Genomic DNA, 20269 nt, shown 5'->3' with positions numbered 1-20269 from the left:
ATTCAAACCAAAGAGTAGTATAATATATATATTCAAACACCATTACAAAGTGTCCAAGGCATAGCTTATATGGTAATTTAATTCATGAGTTCAAGAGTTTTGCACATGAAGCACTCGTAATTCTGTGATTGAGTAATGAGCCTAAAATCTCAAAGAACTCGCATCCAGCTCATAGTAACATAGAAAAAAGAAAAACCGACCGTCCTTTGTCAAAACAAATTCAAATCAATTTTCAGACATGGCCTTTTTTGTTTCCTGATAAATTATTACAAAACATGGAGGAGCCCGACTTTGTAGGTTGCGTTAGTTGCATGAGCACTACCGATTTATACGACCTATTTGCTGCTTATTCCGATAATGTGGAAACTTATGCAAAAATGTTAGAAACCTGCTTCGACTTGAAGGTAACATTTTATTTTTAAATCTTTTTATTTCAAGTTTAATTTGATCTCAAGTCATACAACATGTGTACAAGTTGCTGTTTTAAACATAAACATAATATTTCACAGTTAATACTATAGTGATTCCAGAATAGGACTTAAGTTTTAAAGTTGTAAGATATACATTTTGTTTTTAGGTGTTGAATATATCTAAATATATTTGTGCGGTATGTTCTCAAAAGTTGGAAGAAGCAGTCGTTTTCAAAGAACAGACTTTAAAGAACATTTCCATGCTGCAGACTATAAAAGGTAAAATAAATAATTACTATTTTAATATAGCTATTTAATTAAATACCTAGTTATTAGAACCAAATGGATGGGTGATCTAGCTTGCCTATTATCCCTTTTCTTGCCAATGCCTCTTATAAGATACCTACATTATTTTACAATCCTTTTTGTATTTTATTCCTAGAGCATTTTATGTTGCTATATGAGATCACGATTTTTTTTTTTTGCCAAGCAAAGGGATATATAAATATTGAGCTATGTCACCCATGCCACGTTTTTTTTAGGTGTACATCTTATTCTTATTTATTAATTAATTAAGTTTCGGTTTTAATAAAATATTTAATAAGTCCAGAAAAATAGTCTTAGAATACCGTTAGCCAAATATATTTTCTCAGATGAGGAATACCTAGATGAGTCGATACTGGAAGAGGCAGATGCGCCCGAGGAGGTGGAGCCTCAGGAAGCAGCCTCCGGGCGAAACTTGGAGGCTGGCGATGAAAATGAAATGGACGGTAAGATAATATTTGTGCTGACACTTCTGTGAACTGAAAGGCAATTTAGTAAAAGGAATTTTTTATTTTATATTTTGTACTATAAAAGTGAACAATCTATTACTAAGTACCTTTGTTTTCTGTAAAATGTGACTTTATTTAGTCCTGTGGATATTTTTTCTTGAGATATAAATTATCAACTGCAGAATATTTAAATTGTGCTACCTATGAATACATACATATAATCACGCCTATTTCCCGGCGGGGTAGGCAGTGACCACGGATTTCCACTTGCTACGATCCTGACAATTGACCTACATACCTGTTTCGCTCCGTTACTCTCATAACATTCCTCATACGCGCTCTTACCTATGAATAGTACTTAATTGTAATTTCCACGGAAGAAAGAAAGAGCGCGCCGCGCTCTAATGGGAAACGGCATGTGCCTGGATTACTATGGGAACCTATGTCGCCAACACGCTGTCACAAAAATTGGCCATATTTTCTTATTTCGAAAGGGATTATGAACCCTCACCCATCACAATAATTTGAACCTTACAGTAAAGAAAATTATGTCGAAATTGCACTACGATTTTTATTTATTGTAAATAGTTTATGCTCTATCCCTTTTACACTGTAATTTCCCACTGATGTGCATAAATAAGCATTTTTTATATATTTTTTTCTCTTATCCCTCCATCTTCATCCCCACTCTAGCCAGTCCTCCCCCCTTATCCCCTTACCCCCCGCAGGAGAGCTAGACGAGCAGTACGCCATCCAAGCCCTGGACGAGACCACGTGCATCTACTGCGACCTGACGCTGTCTGATGCTGCCGAGGTAACTGTTCCATCCCCACTGTACCCAGTCCTCCCCCCTTATCCCCTCTCCCCCCGCAGGAGAGCTAGACGAGCAGTACGCCATCCAAGCCCTGGACGAGACCACGTGCATCTACTGCGACCTGACGCTGTCTGATGCTGCCGAGGTAACTGTTCCATCCCCACTGTACCCAGTCCTCCCCCCTTATCCCCTCTCCCCCCGCAGGAGAGCTAGACGAGCAGTACGCCATCCAAGCCCTGGACGAGAACACGTGGATCTACTGCGACCTGACGCTGTCTGATGCTGCCGAGGTAACTGTTCCATCCCCACTGTACCCAGTCCTCCCCCCTTATCCCCTTTCCCCCCGCAGGAGAGCTAGACGAGCAGTACGCCATCCAAGCCCTGGACGAGACCACGTGCATCTACTGCGACCTGACGCTGTCTGATGCTGCCGAGGTAACTGTTCCATCCCCACTGTACCCAGTCCTCCCCCCTTATCCCCTCTCCCCCCGCAGGAGAGCTAGACGAGCAGTACGCCATCCAAGCCCTGGACGAGACCACGTGCATCTACTGCGACCTGACGCTGTCTGATGCTGCCGAGGTGACTGTTCCATCCCCACTGTACCCAGTCCTCCCCCCTTATCCCCTCTCCCCCCGCAGGAGAGCTAGACGAGCAGTACGCCATTCAAGCCCTGGACGAGACCACGTGCATCTACTGCGACCTGACGCTGTCTGATGCTGCCGAGGTGACTGTTCCATCCCCACTGTACCCAGTCCTCCCCCCTTATCCCCTCTCCCCCCGCAGGAGAGCTAGACGAGCAGTACGCCATTCAAGCCCTGGACGAGACCACGTGCATCTACTGCGACCTGACGCTGTCTGATGCTGCCGAGGTGACTGTTCCATCCCCACTCTACCCAGTCCTCCCCCCTTATCCGCTCTCCCCCCGCAGGAGAGCTAGACGAGCAGTACGCCATTCAAGCCCTGGACGAAACCACGTGCATCTACTGCGACCTGACGCTGTCTGATGCTGCCGAGGTAACTGTTCCATTCCCACTGTACCCTGTCCTCCCCCCTTATCCCCTCTCCCCCCGCAGGAGAGCTAGACGAGCAGTACGCCATCCAAGCCCTGGACGAGACCACGTGCATCTACTGCGACCTGACGCTGTCTGATACTGCCGAGGTAACTGTTCCATCCCCACTCTACCCAGTCCTCCCCCTTTATCCCCTTTCCCCCCGCAGGAGAGCTAGACGAGCAGTACGCCATTCAAGCCCTGGACGTGACTACGTGTATCTCTGTAGACCCTGTGCGGAAAGAGAAGAGCCGTGGAATATATGGGGCCCAATACATTCCACGACTCTTCTCTTTCCGAACAGACTCTAATGCGGTCTGATGCTGCCGAGGTAACTGTTCCATCTCCACTCTACCTAGTCCTTATCCCCTTTCCCCCCGCAGGAGAGCTAGACGAGCAGTACGCCATCCAAGCCCTGGACGAGACCACGTGCATCTAATAAATAAAATAAACTCCTACTGCTATCTGCATCTGCCTCTTTCTGACGCTGGTAGAGATGGGCGGGGGGTAAATACGAGTACCTGGGGTAGATACCAGGTAGGTTTCAGGGATGTTACGAAAATTTACCAAAGATTTAGATTTTTAATAAAAAAAAATAGTTATCTAACGAATTACCCTATATCCCTCTTTTCCTTTATTCCTAAGTAATTTGTATTTTTATTAGGTTATTTAATTAGTATTTCCTAAAGGTTCCGTCACACAGGCGCGTTTTCCGGGCGGTGCGTGAGCGGGCCGTCAGCGTTTTATATGTAAACTAGCGACCCGCCCCGGCTTCGCACGGGTTAACAAATTATACATAAACCTTCCTCTTGAATCACTCTATCTATTATATAAAATCATCAAAATCCGTTGCGTAGTTTTAAAGATCTAAGCATACATAGGGACAGACAGCGGGAAGCGACTTTGTTTGTAATGTAATGTAAGTAACGACATATGTAATGAAGCGGCGCGCCCCGTTCACGCCCCGCCCGGAAAACGCGCCTGTGTGACGAAGACTGATTTTTACTAGGCTTGCTCATCTTAACAATTTGCCGACTTCTGGTTTCAGTTAGTGTAAGGCCTGAGTGGACGCTCGCTCGGCGGGGCGTGCAGCGTGGCTGTGGGCTCACGCGTGACGTGAGCAGCGTGCACTAAGGCCGCTCCTATACGTGCGCATTTGTTTAACATGCACGCCGCACGCCCCGCCCCGCTGCACGCACAACAAGAGCGTACACTCTGGCCTTACACTTGCCTACTCTCTCCTTGGCAGGTGGAAGAGCACGTGCGCTCCGTGCACGGGCTGGAGCCCCGCACGGGGCTCCGCCTCCAAGAGTGCAACATGTGCGGCGCCACTCTCACCCACGACGTTTTGGACCACATCAACAGGTAAGTATTCTACCGCCAAATAATTAAGGGTCTCCTGTCACAGGTATATTTTACTTACTAGGAGACTCCATTAACTGTATTGTTAAAACGAAACATTTACCTAAATAAATAATTTTTCATTTTTTTTTTCATTTCATTTTCAAATAAGTCATACCCCGGCCGGCGAGAGCAAAAATGCGTCTGCTCCTAGTGCTTAATTAAATATCGACTATTCTATCGACATATGGATGTCGATAGAATAGTCGACTTTTAATTAAGCACAATTTTTTTTTTTAAACTGAGCCATTAGTATTTGTTATTTATTTCAACTTGATACCTCCACGCGTTTCTAAGAATAACCCTAAAACAATTTTAAACTGAATAAATACAAACACTTGGTTTTAATTTTGTTTACAACAATAATTAATACTTCTGCATATCATAACGGTGGTCCAGTACATCGTGTTGTTTTTATCGACATCGACCAAAGTGTGTGTCCTCGCACTATTAAGCTGTCAACGCATTTTTGCTCTCGCCGGCCGGGGTATGCAAATAACCCCCTTGCACACTGGGTGCGTGATGTGCGTAGCCGTACACGTGCGTTTATTTAAGTGAAAACTTCTTTAGCGGCGCTGTGCACTTTTTGAGGCGGGGAAAAATGTTAAACTCGCGACAGGTCACGTGACCGACAGATTCGACAGATTGAAAATTCGTAAGACGGACACGTGATCTGATCGATTGAGTTTGCACTTCTGCCGGCACTCCCGGAGTGCAAGCCGTTGTTTTTTTTCTTGTTATGGACTTGAGGGCGGTGTTGCACTTTTTATGGCTTTCAAAATTATGGCTTCAGTCCAGTAGGACTATTTCGCCAGTATCAAGTTGGTATCAAGTTATTTAAACAGTCACTGTACGGTGATTTGTAATGTAGGTACCCACAGAGGGCCTACCGCGGACACCGAAGTTGGCAAATTGCGAGCATCTCTTTAGACTTAGAAGGATGTCCGTAATTTGCGAACTTCGGTGTTCGCGGTAGGCCCTCAGATATTTATGAGAGACAGGCAGCTCTGGTTTTTAAGACCAGTCTACATTTGGGGTCGATCACGGCGCGATTTTGCAGCGCAAACTCGATGCAAATCTTCTGATTTGATACAGTAAAAAATTGGGTAGTCTATGTACTTATGACGCGCACGAGATACTGTCGCGGCGCTCTTGTGCTAAAGCCCACAAGGAAAACGGATAGTTTCACTTTTGTGGCACTTTATAATTTATTTTTTTGATAAAATGTTAATAGGGAGAATTACTGCAGTGTTTTACCGCCAGAGTGCAGCACTAGTGGCTTCAGTATACCACAGAGTAACTTATACATACTGTGCCTTTAACTGTTTTTTGACAAGTTTTCACAGACAATAAAATATGACATTGATTAATCAAGGCGGTTTGTTTACAAAGGGCCTACCGGGAAACGAGAAATCGAAACACAGCTATCTGCCTCTTTATCGCTCGAATATGCAAGAGTGATAGAGAGGTTAGATAACAAAATGTCGACTCTCGTTTGCGGTAGACCCTTAGATTGTTTACTTGTTGTTGGAGTGGCGCCCCCTACGCAGACTTTCGCGTAATATTCCCTATTACAGGATAACAAACAAAGCTAGAAACTTTTATACCGCGTATCGCTTTCCAAAGATATATTATACTTTTCCTCGCAGATGCCACGGGGCTAGCTCGGGAGACACCCGCCGCTACCCGTGCCACTTCTGCGACAACATCTATACTAGTAGGAAAGCCTGCTACACACACCTGCGAATGAAACATGGCTGTGAGTATGCGACAGTTTACAAGCTATAAGTCTGCCTTTCCACCGAGGCGGAGAGAAAAGGAGTTTTTGTATTTTTTTTTTCAATACTATTTTTATTATATTTTTTTTGTTATTCGACATTTAGAGACTTTATACATCTCTATGTAATACTTTAGTTTGATTTGATATTTGCGGCTTAGTTGTATTTTATAATTGTTGATGTGTTTTTTTTTGCTGTATGTAAATTCCATGTTGACGTGTAAAAGTGCCTTTGTGGCCTATTTGCTGAATAAATGTTGATGTTTGATGTCGGAAGTGGGAATGAACCGATAGCATTGGTTGTAATCCACATCTCTTCTCCGCTCCGCTGGATAGACAAACTGGGCGCGTAGCCAACATGCCAATCGTTAACGCTCCGTAGCGTAGCGTATCGTAGTCATCTATTACTCTCTCTATTACTCTTCCACACCAGTGCGACAGACAGTTACGTTTCTTTCGCTACGGAGCGTTAACGATTGCATGTTGGCTACGCGCCCTGGCGGCCTAACCAAGGTGACGATCGCTATCGCTTCGCCATCGAATCGCTTTGTGTCTCTCTATCACTCGTCCATAGTAGTGTGACAGAGACAGTTGCGTTTCATTCGCTACGTAGCGTTAGCGATTGGCATGTTGTCTACGGAGCCTGGAAAGGCAGCCTTAAAGTTCTAAATTTTTTATGATTATTTTTATCTGGACGTTAAAGTATAAATACCAAATTAAATAGAATATTGACTAAACGCATAGAGAAAAAAATACATAGATTGCTCACTCCATACATCAGTTTTGGTACCAAATAGACTATTATTTTCATAGTCGACATCTACTAGTCTTTTTGGTAACAAAACTGATGTATGGAGTGAGCATTCGTTGTCTTACTATATTTCTCTATGCTATAAGTCAAAATTCTAAAGTATATAATTTTGATTGTTCATTCAGTGAAACTCAGCAACGACCAAACACCTAAATACACGCCCCGCGAACGCAAAAAATGCCACATCTGCGATCGCGACTTCAGTCAGAAGCAGATCCTGAATAAGCATCTGTGGAAGGTTCATGGCTACGAGGTAAGAGCAGGAGGCAGCTATCTGTTAGAGTGAGACAATACCTTATAATTTAGTAACGGTCTGACTCCCAAGAAATGCCACATCTGCGATCGCGACTTCAGTCAGAAGCAGATCCTCAATAAGCATCTGTGGAAGGTCCATGGCTACGAGGTAAGAGCAGGAGGCAGCTATCTGTTAGAGTGAGACAATACCTTATAATTCAGTAACGGACTGACTCCTAAGAAATGCCACATCTGCGATCGCGACTTCAGTCAGAAGCAGATCCTGAATAAGCATCTGTGGAAGGTTCATGGCTACGAGGTAAGAGCAGGAGGCAGCTATCTGTTAGAGTGAGACAATACCTTATAATTCAGTAACGGACTGACTCCTAAGAAATGCCACATCTGCGATCGCGACTTCAGTCAGAAGCAGATCCTGAATAAGCATCTGTGGAAGGTTCATGGCTACGAGGTAAGAGCAGGAGGCAGCTATCTGTTAGAGTGAGACAATACCTTATAATTTAGTAACAGACTGACTCCCAAGAAATGCCACATCTGCGATCGCGACTTCAGTCAGAAGCAGATCCTGAATAAGCATCTGTGGAAGGTTCATGGCTACGAGGTAAGAGCAGGAGGCAGCTATCTGTTAGAGTGAGACAATACCTTATAATTCAGTAACGGACTGACTCCTAAGAAATGCCACATCTGCGATCGCGACTTCAGTCAGAAGCAGATCCTGAATAAGCATCTGTGGAAGGTTCATGGCTACGAGGTAAGAGCAGGAGGCAGCTATCTGTTAGAGTGAGACAATACCTTATAATTTAGTAACAGACTGACTCCCAAGAAATGCCACATCTGCGATCGCGACTTCAGTCAGAAGCAGATCCTGAATAAGCATCTGTGGAAGGTTCATGGCTACGAGGTAAGAGCAGGAGGCAGCTATCTGTTAGAGTGAGACAATACCTTATAATTCAGTAACGGACTGACTCCCAAGAAATGCCACATCTGCGATCGCGACTTTAGCCAGAAGCAGATCCTGAATAAGCATCTGTGGAAGGTCCATGGCTACGAGGTAAGAGCAGGAGGCAGCTATCTGTTAGAGTGAGACAATACCTTATAATTCAGTAACGGACTGACTTCCAAGAAATGCCACATCTGCGATCGCGACTTCAGTCGGAAGCAGATATTGAATAAGCATCTCTGGAAAGTGCATGGCTAAGAGGTGGGTCACTGTATTATACCCCTTAGGGCCACTTGCACCGTTTCACTAACCCGGGGTTAACCGGTTAAACCTGGAGTTACCATGGTTACCAGTACAATTTGACACTTGGTTAGCGGTTTAATCGCTTAAACCCGGGTTTGTGCAAGTGGACCTTAACCCTATTAGCGCCACTTGCATTGCAGCATACCTGGGCGTTTTTTTTTGTTGTCCCCTCCACTACTTTTCAAATTTGGGATTTTTTATGTTATTTCTACTCAGAATCACGAGCTCTTTCTATCCTAATAGGAGAAAAAAAGTGTCCCAAAATTTCCATACATTTTTCGATCTTTCCATTCCGCGACCGCCATACAAAGTCTATGAGAAATGGTGACGTAATGGAAATAGAAACCTGTCCTTTTTTTCTCCTATTAGGATAGAAAGAGCTCGTGATTCTGAGTAGAAATAACATAAAAAATCCCAAATTTGAAAAAAAAAAGTGTAGGGGACAACAAAAAAAAAAACGCCCACCTACCATTCCACTACCAAAAGAATGTAAATGTACTTATATGATGATATTATAATTATAATTGTTACATATTTGCCGTGACTTATTTTTCAAAAGTGTTTGTCAATAAAAAGACACGTAAAGATTGATTATCATTTTTCTAATGCAAAAAAACGAGATATAGGTAGACCATACTTTATTTTATCTCAGATTAAGTTGTTGAATTGAAAAGATGTAGGTTAAATCGTCAATTACTGGCCACTGTTTAATAACCGGCCACCCTTCAATAACTATAGCCACTTTTATTAAAATGAATTCTGTTTCCAGGTGAAAATAATTCATTTTTAGGGTTCCGTACCCAAAGGGTAAAAACGGGACCCTATTACTAAGACTCCGCTGTCCGTCCGTCCGTCTGTCACCAGGCTGTATCTCACGAACCGTGATAGCTAGACAGTTGAAATTTTAACAGATGATGTCTTTCTGTTGCCGCTATAACAACAAATACTAAAAACAGAATAACATAAAGATTTAAGTGGGGCTCCCATACAACAAACGTGATTTTTGACCGAAGTTAAGCAACGTCGGGCGGGGTCAGTACTTGGATGGGTGACCGTTTTTTTGCTTGTTTTGCTCTATTTTCTGTTGATGGTGCGGAACCCTCCGTGCGCGAGTCCGACTCGCACTTGACCGGTTTTTTAGTATGTACTTATAAGATGGCCATCAGATCAGTTATTAAACAATGGCCAGTAATTGACGAATTACCCTATACATACTTATTATTAAATACAGGTGGAAAAACGCAAAGCCTTCCTGTGCCCCTTATGTCCAAACCGGGTGAGCTACGGCGCTCAGTTCAGCCGGCACCTGCTCACAGAACACCGAGTGAGGGAACACGTGGAAAGGCTGCACCTACACTCTATGGACGGTGGGTTCTCTAAAGCCCCCTCCACACGCGTGCGGGACCCGCGAACGCGAGTGTGGAGTCGAGTTCGCAGTCTGGGAAAATCGACTCCACACTCGCATTAGTGTGGAGGGGGCGTAAGCAGATAGTAAAAACCGGTCAAGTGCGAGTCGGACGCGCACGAAGTGTTCCGTACCGTTACGCAAAAAACTGCAAAAAAATCAGGTATGTTGTATGGGAGCCCTACTTAAATATTTATTTTATTCTGTTTATAGGGTTCCGTAGCCAAATGGCAAAAAACGGAACCCTTATAAATCTATAAGGGTTCCGTTTTTGACGAATCCGTCATGTCTGTCTGTCTGTCCGTCTGTCTGTCCGTATGTCACAGTCACTTTTCTCCGAAACTATAAGAACTATACTGTTGAAACTTGGTAAGTAGATGTATTCTGTGAACCGCATTAAGATTTTCACACAAAAATAGAAAAAAAAAACAATAAATTTTTGGGGTTCCCCATACTTAGAACTGAAACTAAAAAATTTTTTTCATCAAATCCATACGTGTGGGGTATCTATGGATAGGTCTTCAAAAATGATATTGAGGTTTCCAATATCATTTTTTTCTAAACTGAATAGTTTGCGCGAGAGACACTTCCAAAGTGGTAAAATGTGTGTGTGTCCCCCCCCCCTGTAACTTCTAAAATAACAGAATGATAAAACTAAAAAAAATATATGATGTACATTACCATGTAAACTTCCACCGAAAATTGGTTTGAACGAGACCTAGTAAGTAGTTTTTTTTAATACGTCATAAATCGCCTAAATACGGAACCCTTCATGGGCGAGTCCGACTCGCACTTGGCCGCTTTTTTTAGCATTTGTTGTTATAGCGGCAACAGAAATACATCATCTGTGAAAATTTCAAATGTCTAGCTGTCACGGTTCATGAGATACAGCCTGGTGACAGACAGACGGATAGAGGAGTCTTATTATTAGGGTCCCGTTTTTACCCTAAAAGCTGGTGCCTGAACAAAATAAGCAAAGTAACAAGGAGATATTTTAATTTCATCGCAGTATCTCAAGCATTACGTAACTAGCCAAGGAAATGTCTAAATGTACTATTACAGTACCTACATATGGTGCTATTTTAGTGCCCTAGTGCGGTAACTAGCACTATACGTGCGCATGTCGAAAATTTAAAAGGCCATATGTACTGTAAATCGTTATACAATACACGTACGCAAAAAGGTATCGTAATGTACCTACTAATAAATGTTTCGCAATTCACCAACGGAGCGGCAGCTGACGTTCACGAGGCTTCATTATGTTACGTACATCTTCCCAAATACTATGTAATGAAATGCTGATTTAAGTTCACTCGCCAACTAGCTCCCACCAATTTAATAAATGATTGTGATGTCATTATTTTTTAACTAATCATGCTTTTTAAGCGCTGGTGGCCTAGCGGTAAAGAGCGTGCGACTTGCAATCCGGAGGTCGCGGGTTCGAACCCCGGCTCGTACCAATGAGTTTTTCGGAACTTATGTACGAAATATCATTTGATAATTACCAGTCGCTTTTCGGTGATGGAAAACATCGTAAGGAAACCGGACTAATCCCAATACGGGCCTAGTTTACCGTCTGGGTTGGAAGGTCAGATGGCAGTCGCTTTCGTAAAAACTAGTGCCCACACCAATTACTGGGATTAGTTGATGCCAAGCGGACCCCAGGCTCCCATGAGCCGTGGCAAAATGCCGGGACAACGCGAGGAAGATGATGATGATGAATTTTTAACTAATCCTACAACTCTTTCCAGAGTTCATGTTATTCAAAAGTGCCATACAAGAGGAGACAAAGTACCGTTTCCGAAAAACAACCGCCAGCAAACAGACGATAGAGGGCGTGCGGTCGCACTATATGTGCAGCCAGTCCGGAGTCTATGTATGTCAGGTAAATAACTTTTTAATTCACTCAAATAAGAAAAAAAAACCGACCCTGGCTGAAATTCATATACTCTATGCACGTTTATTTGTAATAATAATAAAAACTTATAATAATTGTAAATAATGTTTGAATCTGACGATGTACAATTAATACAAATAAATATATTCTATTCTATTCTATTATTATTAGACTATCGACCCGCCTTGGATTCGCACAACAAATTATACACAAATCTTTCTCAACAAACACTCTATAGATAAGTGATAATCGCATGAAAATCCGTTCAGTCGTTTTTGAGTTTATCGCGAACATACAAACACACAGACGCGGCGGGGGACTTTGTTTTATAAGGTGTGGTGATATAATTTTACTGAATATTGTGGCCTAAATGCTTACTGTTTGCAAAATAAATAAATAAAAGAAAAATCAGTTTTTATTTTTTATTTGCACCCGCCCCGCTTCGCACGGAATTAACAAATTATACATAAACCTTCCTCTTGAATCACTCTATCTATTTAAAAAAAAACCGTATTAAAATCCGTTGCGTAGTTTTAAAGATCTAAGCATTTAGCATACATGGGGACAGACAGTCAGCGGGAAGCGACTTTGTTTTATAATATGTAGTGAAGTTTGTGCAGTTAGTTTGGTCCATCTATTGGTCGGCCATTTTGCAAAAACTTGTCAGGCCTGAAAGCCGTTCCTCCAACATTCAAAACACTTGGTTCCAGGGTAAAGAGAATAGAGTGAACAGAGAGTTACTGTCATGGTAAATTATGTACCCCAGTACATTTACTGCCATCTATTGACAAAAGATTAAACCTGTTAGAACGCCATTTGACTTACCAGGCGTGTCTCACTCCGAGATTTCGTCGATTTGCTATAGGTAGCTAAAAGTACATCCGTTCCGGCCCCAATTTTGGGGAAAGCCATAAGCCGCGCGTGGCGCTATTGCCACCTAGCGGCCATATCTGTGCTGATCGTAACAGATGCGTTTTGTTAGAGAGTGAGTCTTCTGTACTTAGTACTATTATCAGTTTATTCTGTGCCCTTACCCGAGTTATGGTTACTTACCCAAAGGTTATGGCGCCATCGCTCGAAAAGATTGCACCATACCTTTGGCCTACTCCATGGTATAATAATATACTCCGCCTGGTACTCTCTTCCGACCACGAGGCTGACACAAGCCTACGTCATCATGCGACAGCGCTATATGATAATATGCGATAGCGCTATATAAAGTGGCAATGTTTTTGTGACGTAGGCTTGTGTCACTCTGAGAAGAGAAGACCATGTTTTATTAGACTTTGGCCTACTCTCGGGTAAATGGCGTTAATTTCAATATTTAACAAATTAACACATATCAGTGAAAGAATAAGGGTCAAAGTCAAATGGCGTTCTAACAGTTTTAATCTTCTGTCAAAAGATGGCAGTTAATTTACTTTGACAATCCGTCTCTATTTCAAATTCTCTTTGTTACAGGGTAAAGGCAAGCGTCCAGCGCCCGAGCGGCAAATCTACAAGACGGGCAAGGCGTGCCCCGCGCACATGATCGTGACCGAAACCACCGAGGGCGTGCTAGTCACCTTCCACAAGACACACGTCGGCCATGGCCGTGAGTTACACATACGAGGGGAGGCTCAAATATTCGCGGCCTAAGCTAGAAAAAAAAGAAAAATTAAAAAGAACTATGCTACCTTTTCCCGGTCTCTTTGGCAGTTTAACCCTTTAACCGCCAGAGTCTGATATATAAGACATTACATATCCAGCTCATTTCGCCACAGTCTGATAAATAAGACAAAGATCTGATTTGGTTTTTACAGCACATTTATAACTCCCGTAACTATGCCAACCTTACTCTGCGTGGTACAATTACTGTCGGTGGCGACACGAGCATGGTCGATAAAAAATTGCTGGCAGTTAAAAGGTTAAATATTGCCGCCATTACTATTAATAATTAACATTTACTTTAATACTCTCTTTCATTTTTTTCTTAAGGTCGCGAACTTTTCAGCTGCCCCTCGTATATGTATACATACAAGTTCTAGATGGCACCACAGTCTATAAAACAATACAGTCATTCGACGAAGCCATCTAGACAAGGCAATCTAGCGGGGCGCGAGTGGTGGGTCGCGCGCACCCGAGCTGCATACATCGCCATTGTCAGTAGCTCGGTACTTATTTACAGGGCTGGCGTGTCTCATTAATTGTCACATATTATTTTTGCAGTTGCGTACTGCGTTCTTGTGCGGTCACAGAATAAATAATAGTACGTACTAGGTATAGAAGATTCACTCTCTAACAAAACGCGTCTATTACGACAGATATGACCGCTAGGTGGCGCAAGCGCGAGCAGGCGTCCGTTCCGTAGCGGTGCGCGGCAACTACTATGGCTAGACACCAAAATTGGTGTGGCCGCATGCACTTGTAGGTACTTGTAGCGACGCGACGAAATCGCGGAGTGAGCCACGCCTGGTGCGGTGTCGGCATTTACGCAAACTTGAAAGGCGTCGATCCACTATGCCTTCTGGTAATAGTATGTAAAAATAACTCAACCGTTCCCAGCGTGCCCGTACTACCAGCCCCGCGAGACCAAGAAGCCCAAAACGGAGGCCATCGCAACCCTCCCGCCGGACCCGGAGCCGGAGGCCGAGGCCGAGGAGGCCGCTGGGTTCGAGGCCGCGTGGATCTGCGACTCGTGCGGCATGGCGTTCGTTGACGCCAGCGAGTTCAGGGAGCATGTCGCCACGCACGGACTAGTGCTGTTCCCGTGCCAATACTGCGAGAGCGTGAGTCTCTTTATAACTTATGGTAGCCTGGTACTAAAGACGTGTAAAGACAGTTGGAATTAAAGGTTTCGTGTATTTTTGATATCTATAGCTTCGCCACGCACGGACTAGTGCTGTTCCCGTGTCAATACTGCGTGAGTGTGTCTTTATAACTTATGGTAGCCTGGTACTAAACACGTGTGAAGACAGTTGGAATTGAAGGTTTCGTGTATTTTTGATATCTATAGCTTCGCCACGCACGGACTAGTGCTGTTCCCGTGTCAATACTGCGAGAGTGTGAGTGTCTTTATAACTTATGGTAGCCTGGTACTAAAGACGTGTGAAGACAGTTGGAATTCAAGGTTTCGTGTATTTTTGTTATCTATAGCTTCGCCACGCACGGACTAGTGCTGTTCCCGTGCCAATACTGCGAGAGTGTGAGTCTCTTTATAACTTATGGTAGCCTGGTACTAAAGACGTGTAAAGACAGTTGGAATTAAAGGTTTCGTGTATTTTTGATATCTATAGCTTCGCCACGCACGGACTAGTGCTGTTCCCGTGTCAATACTGCGTGAGTGTGTCTTTATAACTTATGGTAGCCTGGTACTAAACACGTGTGAAGACAGTTGGAATTGAAGGTTTCGTGTATTTTTGATATCTATAGCTTCGCCACGCACGGACTAGTGCTGTTCCCGTGTCAATACTGCGAGAGTGTGAGTGTCTTTATAACTTATGGTAGCCTGGTACTAAAGACGTGTGAAGACAGTTGGAATTCAAGGTTTCGTGTATTTTTGTTATCTATAGCTTCGCCACGCACGGACTAGTGCTGTTCCCGTGCCAATACTGCGAGAGTGTGAGTTTCTTTATAACTTATGGTAGCCTGGTACTAAAGACATGTGAAGACAGTTGGAATTGAAGGTTTCGTGTATTTTTGATATCTATAGCTTCGCCACGCACGGACTAGTGCTGTTCCCGTGCCAATACTGCGAGAGTGTGAGTTTCTTTATAACTTATGGTAGCCTGGTACTAAAGACATGTGAAGACAGTTGGAATTGAAGGTTTCGTGTATTTTTGATATCTATAGCTTCGCCACGCACGGACTAGTGCTGTTCCCGTGCCAATACTGCGAGAGTGTGAGTTTCTTTATAACTTATGGTAGCCTGGTACTAAAGACATGTGAAGACAGTTGGAATTGAAGGTTTCGTGTATTTTTGATATCTATAGCTTCGCCACGCACGGACTAGTGCTGTTCCCGTGCCAATACTGCGAGAGTGTGAGTTTCTTTATAACTTATGGTAGCCTGGTACTAAAGACATGTGAAGACAGTTGGAATTGAAGGTTTCGTGTATTTTTGATATCTATAGCTTCGCCACGCACGGACTAGTGCTGTTCCCGTGTCAATACTGCGTGAGTGTGTCTTTATAACTTATGGTAGCCTGGTACTAAACACGTGTGAAGACAGTTGGAATTGAAGGTTTCGTGTATTTTTGATATCTATAGCTTCGCCACGCACGGACTAGTGCTGTTCCCGTGTCAATACTGCGTGAGTGTGTCTTTATAACTTATGGTAGCCTGGTACTAAACACGTGTGAGGACAGTTAGAATTGAAGGTTTCGTGACAAATTGTAAGTATTTTTGATATCTATAGCTTCGCCACGCACGGACTAGTGCTGTTCCCGTGTCAATACTGCGAGAGTGTGTCTTTATAACTTATGGTAGCCTGGTACTAAACACGTGTGAAGACAGTTGGAATTGAAGGTTTCGTGTATTTTTGATATCTATAGCTTCGCCACGCACGGACTAGTGCTGTTCCCGTGTCAATACTGCGTGAGTGTGTCTTTATAACTTATGGTAGCCTGGTACTAAACACGTGTGAAGACAGTTGGAATTGAAGGTTTCGTGTATTTTTGATATCTATAGCTTCGCCACGCACGGACTAGTGCTGTTCCCGTGTCAATACTGCGAGAGTGTGAGTTTCTTTATAACTTATGGTAGCCTGGTACTAAACACGTGTGAAGACAGTTGGAATTAAAGGTTTCGTGTATTTTTGATATCTATAGCTTCGCCACGCACGGACTAGTGCTGTTCCCGTGTCAATACTGCGTGAGTGTGTCTTTATAACTTATGGTAGCCTGGTACTAAACACGTGTGAAGACAGTTGGAATAGAAGGTTTCGTGTATTTTTGATATCTATAGCTTCGCCACGCACGGACTAGTGCTGTTCCCGTGTCAATACTGCGTGAGTGTGTCTTTATAACTTATGGTAGCCTGGTACTAAACACGTGTGAAGACAGAATTGAAGGTTTCGTGACAAATGTTTTGTTTGATATCTGGGCTTGGTTGACGGTTGAAGTTTTTTAATGCCTTATAATTTATGGTAGCCTCTGGTACCATAGGTGAACCAGGATCTATTGAGGGTGCGCCATGTTACGGAAATTTGTTGGTACTAATTTCTAGCAATGGCAACAATTTTAATAATAGACAACATCTACCCTCTATGATAGTTGTCAATATTGACAATGTAAACATTGCTTTGTCTAGTTTCGTGTGAATTATTATTAGACAGCAATAATCATGCCGAAAGTTTTAGATTTTACAGAGAAAAAGGTTGTAAATAGTGTATATAGTTATTTATTGAAAAAAAAACGTGCGGGAGAGAAATTTCTTCCATTAGAAAACATAACGAAATTAGCATCTGAATTGACGGGTAAGTTTCAAACTTATGGACAAATGTCACTATAGTCAGGTCGTCACGATTTGGTTGATGTCTTGTAATAATTTGATTTGTGTATTAGGTGTATCGCATGCATCGGTATCACGGATTGCTAGCGAAGGGCGGCGTTTATCTAAATCGAGTCAGCCATTTAAGCGTAAAAACCGAAGAAATATCCAAACATCAAACTTCGCACTTATTAAAGTTGTCGGTATAAAACAAAAATCATCTGTCAATTTCCATTGTCCCCACTATACAAATTGTTGCTATATACAATTGAAAACGAGCGCCCTCTTGACAATACTCCCAAAGTTCTGGTTTACCTATATACAGGTATAAAGACAGTGAAAATAATAGAAGGTTTCGTGACAAATTGTGAGTAATTTTGACATATGTAGGGTTGGTTGACCCTTAAAAGTGAATTTTGAGGCCTGTAAGTTACAATTTGTGTAGGAAGTGACGATTTTGACATAAAATACACCTATCTTACTAAAACTTACTAGTCTCAAAATTGACTCTAATAATTCTAGTTGGGAGAGGCTTAAGTCCAGTAGTGGACATAATTATTTTGGCTGATATGATGAATTTAGGGAGCGTCGCCACGCACGGACTACCTAGTGCTGTTCCCGTGTCAATACTGCGAGAGCGTGAGTGTCTTTATAACTTATGGTAGCCTGGTACTAATGACGTGTGAAGATAGTTAGAACCACAGATTAATAATGTTTGGAACACATGTTTGTGTGACAGTTTGTGAGTATTTTTGATAACTACTGGGTTGCTTGATGGCCTTGACACTTCACACACACACACACACACACACACACACACTTGACACATTCAGTGCCGAAAACCCGACTATCGGGTATTTTATTATTTCGTTCCCAGGCCGACGACCCGATAGTCGGGATCGTGGTACTACAGTTTTATATGACGAAATTTTTGTAGCCTGGCGCGGATGTCTTGTTTGCCTGGGTGGCAATGAATGTGTTTAAGGGTGATAGCATTGACATAGATATCTAGGGACTGGCTTTACGGGCAATAATAATGAGGCATGACAGGGGCCAGTACAGCGGTGTGAAATCGCTACAACGCGATGGTTGATGAGTTCGCATCACGCGCGCGATTGGTTTGGTTGACGAGTTCGCATTACGCGCGCTATTGGTCGCAGCTAGTTGCGTTAGACTGCACGATTGGCTGGAATTCGTACCATTTACCGCTGAACTAGTACCATTTTCAGTGCCCCATTAGCCCGTCCTTAGATATTATACGTCAATGGGTGATATTAGTGATTTTCTTTAAATGTAAACTTTCAACCCCATATTTTAAGGATGGGGTGCCTGAGGTCTCCTACTAGGTATAAAGCCAGGGGTACACGTAGCTAGGGGGACTAAAAGGTCCAGCGACGTCGGGTGATGTGGCGCGAAGTTGCCGGGCTTCTGGCGACATCGCGCGCCTTATGACACACTGGCGACATTTGTCGCCTAGTGTATCCCTGGCGACATTTGTCCCCTAGTGTATCCCTGGCTTAATGTGTAACTTATCGTCATAGACTAGGAATCCTCTAGACGGAGTTTAGAGCAATTATTTCATGAAACCGATGCTGCCAAAAATACGGAGGTGCGGGGGACGAGATGAGTGAATCCCGTGCCGTGATTGGTCCGTTCAAAGACACGGACCAATCACGGCACGGGATTGACTCGAAGATGGAGTAAAACTACCGTATAAGTGGCAGAGGGGGTAGCGTTACTATGCTAAGTCTAGAGGATGTCTTGTCTGTGCTTATCGTATATATAATCGGTTTGTTCTTTACAGGTATTTCAAAATCTAGAAGCCTGGTCTCGTCACCTGAGGATCGAACACAACGTCTTGTTATTCTGAGACGAAAATTATGTTTAGAATAAGAGTATTGGTTTTATTTTGTTACACGCACGAGTTGTTTTGTTTGTTTTTATGTTATACTAACTATTAAAACTATTTGTTATCAAATAAATTTTATAAATAAATAAAATAATGTGTTTGTTTGTAGGAGAGAACGGCCAGTAATAACATATACTAATCTATACTGTCGGAAACGGCACACCATATCTACCTTCTGTATTTTGATTTAGTCTGTGCGGAAAGAGAAGAGTCGTGGAATGTATGGGGCCCAATACATTCCACGACTCTTCTTTTTCCGCGCAGCCTCTATTACTTATTATGAAAATGAATGAATTTGCCCCCAACCAAGACTGTGCCTTTAACAACATGAATCTAGTATTAAACTGGATTGGGCATGAGTGGTGGGGATAACTGACAGAACGGGATAGTCTTATGTATCTTTCAGTAGGAGTGCGAAAGCGCTATTATTGTTTGTCCTTGTCACAGTCTCACATTTCTTTTTTCCCCACTATAAATTAGTATGGATGATTGGTCGAATTTATTTGTTGCCCTATGTTTTGTCCCTCACGGAGGCACGCGTAGACTACTTCTATAGGATGCTACCTTCTATGGCCTGTAACCTTTTCGACGCCGTGTCAAACACAAAAACTGTCACTCGGACGGCACGTCACCGAACCGAAGTGTCAAAACTGAAATTGAACTTTATGTGTATGCAAGTAAGTCTGATGTTGCTCTGTGGTCTGCGACGGATTAATCCGTCTTCGGCGTTGGACCTGCGGTGCGGATATATCCGTCATTGGCGTTCAAAAGGTTAATGACTGCTCGAAGCAGCTGTGGCCCAAATAATTGAGTCAAATATCACTGCCAAAGGGCTGCCTACGTAATTAAACGCTGCGAGACTGAGACAGATTTAGTGCCAGTTGCACCATCCGCACTTGATAGACTGATCAACGTCACCCGCGCCGCGGTGGTTTACTATGACTACTATGACAAACAGTTTGGTGCAACCGACCCTAAAAAACATAGAAGTAATAAGACAATTATTGTTAATTGAGTTTTTATTAATCAATCTACATTTTTAGGCCTTAGTCAACAAAA

The 20269-nt window shown here is 43.0% G+C and overlaps 1 protein-coding gene across 1 annotated transcript; it reads left to right on the top strand.

The window, feature by feature from the left end:
* The first annotated feature begins 199 nt into the window (after positions 1–199).
* LOC134659557 (zinc finger protein 26-like) lies at positions 200–19216 on the top strand. The gene is made up of 12 exons (XM_063515223.1): positions 200–404; positions 578–689; positions 1064–1180; positions 1912–1997; positions 4297–4412; positions 6098–6207; positions 7162–7289; positions 9763–9898; positions 11688–11821; positions 13295–13427; positions 14378–14601; positions 19106–19216. The coding sequence occupies exons 1-12, from the start codon at positions 276–278 to the stop codon at positions 19169–19171; spliced, it is 1491 nt and encodes a 496-aa protein (XP_063371293.1). The 5' UTR covers positions 200–275; the 3' UTR covers positions 19172–19216.
* The last annotated feature ends 1053 nt before the right edge of the window (positions 19217–20269 follow it).

The sequence above is a fragment of the Cydia amplana genome, chromosome 25 (genome assembly GCF_948474715.1).
Source record: "Cydia amplana chromosome 25, ilCydAmpl1.1, whole genome shotgun sequence".
In the NCBI taxonomy this organism is placed as follows: Eukaryota; Metazoa; Arthropoda; class Insecta; order Lepidoptera; family Tortricidae; genus Cydia; species Cydia amplana.
Note: the sequence above shows the minus strand (reverse complement) of the source record. Positions and strands in the feature narration are given on the sequence as shown.